We start from the raw sequence: 7752 nt of genomic DNA, 5'->3' as shown, positions 1-7752 counted from the left end.
AGCAAGCCTCATGTTCGCGCTTCAGTGCATGGCTGCCGGCCGCCATCTTGGCTGACAGTTAATTTGCATAAGGATATGCTGATTAGCCAATGGGAAGGGTAGCGGTCGTACGCTAATTACCATGTTTCTCTTTTATTAGTGTAGATATTAGAACTGTTCTTCTTTATTAGTAGTTATTGTTGTCAATCTCTTACTGTGCCTAAACCATATGTTAAATTTTATCATAAGTATGTATGTAAAGGAAAAAACATAGTATTTAGTATACAGAATGTTCAGGCATCCATGGTATCAGGCACCGACTGGGAGTCTTGGACCTATCTCCGGTGGATAATGGGGGGACTACTCACTCTATGTGGAGCTAAGACACTTGACTCTAAAATTTGGCAGCAGTTACCAGAGAATAATTTTTATAGCCCATCTGATCATCTGTTAATTAGCATTTTCAAAAACATTCTTTTCCTTTTTTTTGGAAGAAGAGCAGAGTTTATTCTTTCTTGTTTTGTCAATAAGCGGTAAGGTTTACCAATAAAGGTAACCTGGGAGGGGATTGTTAGTAAAAAAATAAGAGAACTGGCCTTCCTCAGCAGGGTAGAAAGCTGCTAGTGAGTATGACCTGAGAGTAACTAAGAAAGATGCCAAAATTCCAAGGTTTCTCATCAGTGTTCTGTGGCCCCACATTTCCTCAATAAAGACAATCGTAGTCAACAGATGTAGCGAAGTTATTTAAGATAAGAACAAACTAAATAATTAAATACAGAGTTTAATCCCCACAAGTGAAGAATATGGCTCTGCTGGGCCCTATGAGATGGACCAGACTATGGGTGTGATCCAAAGAAGGCTGTCTAGGGGGATGGAAAATGTATCTGTTGGGAAAAGGAGAACACTCGTGGCAAAACACTCTGGGCTCAAGTCTGAGGTCAATAAAAGTATTCTGAACAGTGTTTTAGTGACTACAACATAAAAGATATACATAGAAATATAAAAACTATTCCAAAAGCTTGTATTTCAAAATTTGAAATAAAAAGGTATATTTGATAATGAAGATATTAAACTGGAAAACCAGAGAAAAGAGCATTCTTACCTTCCTTCATGATAAATTTCAATTAAAATAAGCTAAATTACAATTTGCACTTTAGTGTAAATTAACTACAATCCTAGGCTTAAAAGGCCATGTGCTAATTTAAGTTAGGTTTCCTTAACACAAGATTTTCATGTGAAGTATCTTTCAAATACATAATCATTATTTTTTCCATATAGGTCAAACCTAGAAGAACTTTGATTATACTGATCCATTTTTACACATGATGACAATATTTCTTATTGGACTAACAAATGATAGAGAATTAAACCCAAAAAAATCATAATAGAGAAAATGCTAGAGTAGAAATCTGGTATCACCAGCTTTCAAACTAGACACCAACCATAACTATCAGTATCCACTGACATACTGTGATATCACAGAGGACATTGTTCATTGCCTTCCCAACAGCAATGATCTCCTTTCTTCCTTACTAAAAATCCCAATTTTTGTGGGTGTCCCATTATCTTTATCAAACATTGCTTTAGCTGTAAGTATGGGATGCAATTTTGACCAATGACATGCAATGGGAAATATGTCGTGGGACCATTGAGAAAGGTTTAACTTAAGGAAAAAGAGAAACACAATAAAAGGGTACTACTCAACCAGCCCCAAGCAGAGCTGTGAGATGGTGTTACATGAGAATTTCAGTAGGGATTTCGTGGGTGTTAGCGCACATATAAGCTGGGAAGCTGAGAAGCGCTGAGCTAAATGAATCTCTGAAAACTTTGTTGAAAAACTGAATAACTATCCCTATAATGTTCTACTCCCTGATTTCATCTTATGTAAAATATTGAATTTATTTTTAAACCACTTTTACTCATAAATTCTGTTATTTAAGGCTGAAATATCTTAGTTGATAAAATCAAACAAAATTTAAAAGTCAGATCAATTACTCACCGTTAGCTCTCCTACTACTCAGTGAATTATATGTAGTATAACCTCTATAAATGTTTATTATATTTATTTTTATATCCATCTATCTCCATATGGAAATGAAAATACATTCTACACTGAGTCCAAACAATTCCCATAATGTTTTTGCTTAACATAAAAAGCATGTCATGAAAGGGAGACTATGTAACAACTGTATAGTCCAACTCCCAAGATTCCACAACAGGAAAAGACAATGGCTCAGAAACTTATCTAGCTGATTCAACAGTTGCAAAGGACATGAAAAATAAGAAACATAAACACTAATAAATAAATCCAGTGCTAAATTTCATAGGATTCAAATCTGGATCAGTACTAAGCAGCAGTATTAATTCATTATGGCTACGTTAATGTAAAGGTGATTAATTTTACACTCTGACACTTAATGTGATTGGTTAAATCCAGGCTGATTAAAAGTTAGTGAATTAGCCCTAGCTGGTTTGGCTCACTGGATAGACAAGGGCACATGCCTGGGTTGCGGTCTTGGTCCAATGTGCAGGAGGCAGCCAATCAATGATTCCCTCTCATCATTGATGTTTCTATCTCTCTCTTCCTCTCCCTTCCTCTCTGAAATAAAAAATATATTTAAAATAAAATAAAATAAAAGTTAGTGAATTAGAACTGGCTGGGAAAAGCCTGGTAATTATCTACTAAGTTAATTGTCAATTTCTCCAGTCATCAGATTTCAGACATCTTTACATTTTTAAGCAGATAGATATTTTTTAATGTCTTTACCTATATAATTAAAATAAATATTTTGAGTCAACATATCTGAGGAAATCAAAAAGGAAAGGAGAGAATCATAACATGATGAATTATATTTTCTAAATAAACATATTTTAAGATTCTTATGAACCTCCAGTAAATTCTCAAGGACTATGTCAAACACCAATGTCCCATGCAACTTTTCCTGGTTTCCTTATTATAATGACTTCTCTCCCCTTTGACTCCCATAGCATATTGTTTCGTCTATTATGGCATTCACTGTCTGCTTTGCATCAGCTCTTGTTCATGTATTTGTCACTCTTAGTAGGTTAATATCTTTGAAGGCATAAGTGCAGTTTAACCATATCTGTACCCCTTGCAAGGTCTATCCAGTGACTTTCATTAAGGAGATTCAATAATTTGTTCAATTGATGGGAATTATATTTTTATTCTTCCAAACCAAAATCTTTTATTAGAATTCATCTTTAAACTCTCTTATACAAAAACTCTGACCAAAACCTTGATTACACTTTAGCTTTACAACTCTACCAACATAAAAGAATGTAAACGTCACACGTGGTACAAAGTGACTTTAACTATATCAACGCACATTTAGTACCCGAATGTGGGTTGATATAAAGTGGTTCCTTACACCTGCTAGAAAGAAAAGACTTTTGTCCTTGACCAATTGAAATTGGATTTTCATTGCTCTGTGTTCTCTGTCTCCAGTCCATCTCCTCTCAGTCCATCCTCAACATTATTATAAGAGTAAATGCATTTATTCCCATAATACCCACAAAGTAAACTGCTGAATTGAATGCTGATTCAAGATCCCAATATAGCCCATGTCTATTTCTAATCCCAAATTTCAACCCAGGCAACCTAGTCACATATGTGACTTGTTCACATTTGTTAGAGAGAGGAGGGGAGAGGAAGAAGGAGAGGGAAGAGGTGAGGAAGGGAAAGAGGGACAATAGGCCCAAAATAGAATCAGTTGTGCTAAGTCCATGTCACCAAACTGAGACTTAATAGTAACCTAATTGCAGTTTCAGCCTCTCCCAAAAATATAATCCTAACCAGTCAGTCTGGAATTTCCTGGTCAGCACTAGTGAGGACATCGACCTGATAGACCTCACTACTGTCCCCCAAAGAAAGGTGACTTTGCCTCAAACAATCCACTCTTTCCCAGTCACTTCCTTGTCCCACCTTCTCCTTTCTGCCTATAAAACCCTCCACTTTATACAGCTCCATGGAGCTCCTCTTTAGTTGCTAAATGGGATGTTGCCTGATTCATGAATAAAGATAAACAGATCTTTAAATTTACTCAGTTTAATCTCATTCATTCTATATTTTGTTTAGGCCATATCCTGTTTGTAAACACCTTCTTATCATTTCCAATCAAAATCCAATCCATCCTTCAAGAACCCAAATAACTCCTGCCCCCTCCACAGAGTCTAGAACACATTGATCTCTTCCCTTATCTGAACTCTACACTTTAATTTTTACACACATTGACAGTTAGATGAATAGAATATTATTTATCCTTTAACATGTATATATCTTGATAATTCAATAAATTTGTATATTCTTCAAGTCGGGAATAATTTATACTATTTCATTATTCTAAAGTAACAAAGTGCCCAAAAATGTTAAGCATACAATATATTTTGGATTATTACTATTGAGGACTTAATGTGAAAAGCTAGATGGAATTATAACTTGGAGGTCCAAATGTAATTAAAATGTATGCTGCCATTATGATCTCTACATGAATACTTATTTTAAAACCAAAGTGAAATATTTTTATTTTTTGTTACTAAATTATAAGATGATAATACAATATCTATATTCAAACAACTCTGCTCTTTGAATTCATTCTTAGAGCTCAGTAAGGTTAATAAAACATTCATTCTTGTGGTTTAAGAAAACTGGACCTATCACTAAAACTTTCTTTTCATGTACATAATTACACATATTTTAAAATATCCAGTAGAATTCTATAAAGTCATATTTCAATTTTCACATTTTAACAATATCCCATGAAAAGACTGTTTCAATTTAGATTTAAAATTTGGAAAGAAAGGAACATTAGAAATGAGTCAACTAACATTTTTCCAAAGAAGATATACTAATGTCCAACAGGTATATAAAAAGGTACTCAACATCACCAATCTTGAGGGAAATGTAAGCCAAAACTACAATGAGATAGATATCACCTCACATCTGACATTATGGCCACTATCAAAAATATAAGAAATAATAAGTGTTGGAAAGGATGCGGAGAAAAGGAAACCCTTCCTTATGTACTGTTGGAAGGAACGGTGCAACCACTATGGAAAACCGTATGGAGGTTCCTAAAAAAATTAAAAACAGAACTACCATATGGCCCAACAATTCCACTTCTGGGTATATATCCAAAGGAAATGAAATTGGTATCATAAAGAAACCAGTACCCCCATATTCAACTGCAGATTCCTAATAGTCAAGATATGGAAAGAGGTAAGTGTCTGTGGACAGATGAATGGATAAAAAATGTGGTACATACTTACAATGAAATATTATGTAGTCATAAAAAAACAAATTCCTGCCATTTGTGACAACATGGATGAACTTGGAGGACATTATGCTAAGTGAAATAAGCCAGACACAGAAAGGCAAGTATTGTTTGATTTCAATTATACGTGGAATCTGAAAACTCAATCTCATAGAAGCAGAGAGTAGAATGAGTGTTTGCTGGGGGGTGGGGGTGGGGGAAATGGAGATATGTTTGTCAGAGGGTATAAACTTTCAGTTATAATATGAATAAGTTCTGGGAATGTAATATAAAGCATGGTTGTTATGGTTGTTAAAAGTGAATTGCATACTTAAAATCTGCTAAGAAAGTAATCTTAAGTGTTCTCACCATGCACACACAAAAATGGTAACTATGTGAGGTGATGAATGTTTTAATTAACTTGATTGTGGTAATCATTTCTCTCTCTATATAAAACATCATGATGTTGCACACCTAGAAAAATCACATCATACAAACTAAATATATATAATTTTATTTGCCAATCATACCTAACAAAGCTTGGAAATAAATTAAGGAAAGAAGACCCTCATAAAATATTTATAGAATGTATGATATAAAGGTACTCACCTGTATGCCAATGCTAAAGCCAATTTCACGAAGACTATCCACAACAATCGCGCAATTGTGAAAATACTGTTCAGGACCTTTTGGTTGTGTGTACATATTCATAAAATAAGGCTCAACCTGGAAAAGACAACAATCAAACCTTTCAGTTATGGAATAAAATTATTGCTTTTTAACTATTCTCTGTAATTCAACAAAGAACCATTTAAATATGAACATTTGTCTGTAGTATACTACTGCAATATAAGAATAAACAAAAAGGTAATGCTGGCCATGCAGGTTTAGGTGTTAAATAAAATAAAAACATTTAAAAGAATCAGTTTGCAGAGAATAATTGGAATGTAAATTATTAAGTTCTCTCAACTAATAGAAGACCATTCTGCATAAAAATAACTCTTACCAGAAATGGACAATAGGCTCCCAACACTGTGGCAAAAACAAGGCCATCTGAAAGGTGTTTGTCAAAATTTAGTATCCATCTCTCAGAGGGAATACCTGTTCCAAAAAAAAGAGTAAATATAACAATAGTTTTACTTCTCTAAAAAGATATCTTATGGAAATTTGATCAATAGTCTAGTCAAAGAAATATTTGCCTTTGCTTGGAAAAAAAATAATATTATTTTGGAAATAAAAACAAAACTTAAACCTCACTTAATATCAGGAAATATAGCTGTGGGATTTTATAAGCAATTGCAAAAGCTATCTCCTTTATGTTTGAATCGCTTTGAAGAATACACTACCATATAGTAATAGAAGAAAAATCCCGGATTTTAAAATTACTCATTCTGTACAGTAATTTGGAATTCAAATGTTTAATCGCGATCATCAACATGGATAAACAGGCTCAGAAGATCTGGAGTTACTTGTAACTCTAAATTTTAGTGCCAGCTTCCCTATTTGTTGCAGAAATTCCTCCACATGTAGAGTATGTGGAAGGAGTTGGAAACTTATGGTTTAAAGAAACCCAAATCTATACTAATAATAGCCTAGGTCAGTGGTTCTCAACCTTCCTAATGCCGCGACCCTTTAATACATTTCCTCATGTTGTGGTGACCCCCAATTTCATTGTTACAAATTGAACATAATTAAAGCATAGTGATTAATCACAAAAACAATATGTAATTATATATGTGCTTTCCAATGGTCTTAGGTGACCCCTGTGAAAGGGTCGTTCGACCCTCAAAGGGGTCGCGACCCACAGGTTGAGAACCACTGGCCTAGGTGGTTGTTGCCCTAACGTCATCACAAGATGGCTGTCACAAGATGGCCGTCACAAGATGGCCACGTGCACAGCGGAGGCGGGCCCCAGGGAAGAGGTGGGTCACAGCAGGGAAGGGCAGTAGTGAGCGATCAGGCTGGCAGGGGAGCAGTTAGGGAGCTATCAGGCTGGCAGGCAGAAGCGGTTAGGGGCAATCAGGCAGGTAGGCAGGCAAGCAGTTAGGAGCCAGCAGTCCCAGTTGGAGATGGTGCAGGCCGGGCTGAGGGACACAACCCCCAGGCCTCTAGTTGAACTATAAAAGATAACACAAGATGGAGGAGTAATAAAAGGACTTCAAAGTTGAGACTAGAACAAAAGACAAAGTATCTGGATATTTAGTAAATATCTGAAAGATTGTCCTATATTAGGGAGAGAGGGGGTGATTCAAACATTGGAAATCATTGCTATGTTGGATACGACATTTCCTTTTTAAAATGCTTCTAGAGGAGAAACCAAGATGGCGGCATAGGTAAACACCGGAAATTGCTGCCTTGCACAACCACTTCAAAAATACAACTAAAAGACAAAATGTACATCATCCAGAACCACAGGAAGGCTGGCTGAGTGGAAATTCTACAACTAGAAGGAAAGAGAAAAGCACACTGAGACTCAGAGGAGGTGCAGTGTGGAAGTAAAGTG

At 35.4% G+C, this 7752-nt stretch overlaps 1 protein-coding gene across 1 annotated transcript in view; it reads right to left on the bottom strand.

The window, feature by feature from the left end:
• The window catches only part of CFAP47 (cilia and flagella associated protein 47), a 429694-nt gene that overhangs the window by 195874 nt on the left and 226068 nt on the right, over positions 1 to 7752 (bottom strand). The window contains 2 exon segments of the mRNA XM_014549721.1: positions 5859 to 5975; positions 6256 to 6350. Of these exon segments, the coding sequence (XP_014405207.1) occupies positions 5859 to 5975; positions 6256 to 6350 (212 nt within the window).

Source organism: Myotis brandtii, unplaced genomic scaffold, assembly GCF_000412655.1.
Source record: "Myotis brandtii unplaced genomic scaffold, ASM41265v1 scaffold568, whole genome shotgun sequence".
NCBI lineage: Eukaryota > Metazoa > Chordata > Mammalia > Chiroptera > Vespertilionidae > Myotis > Myotis brandtii.
Note: the sequence above shows the minus strand (reverse complement) of the source record. Positions and strands in the feature narration are given on the sequence as shown.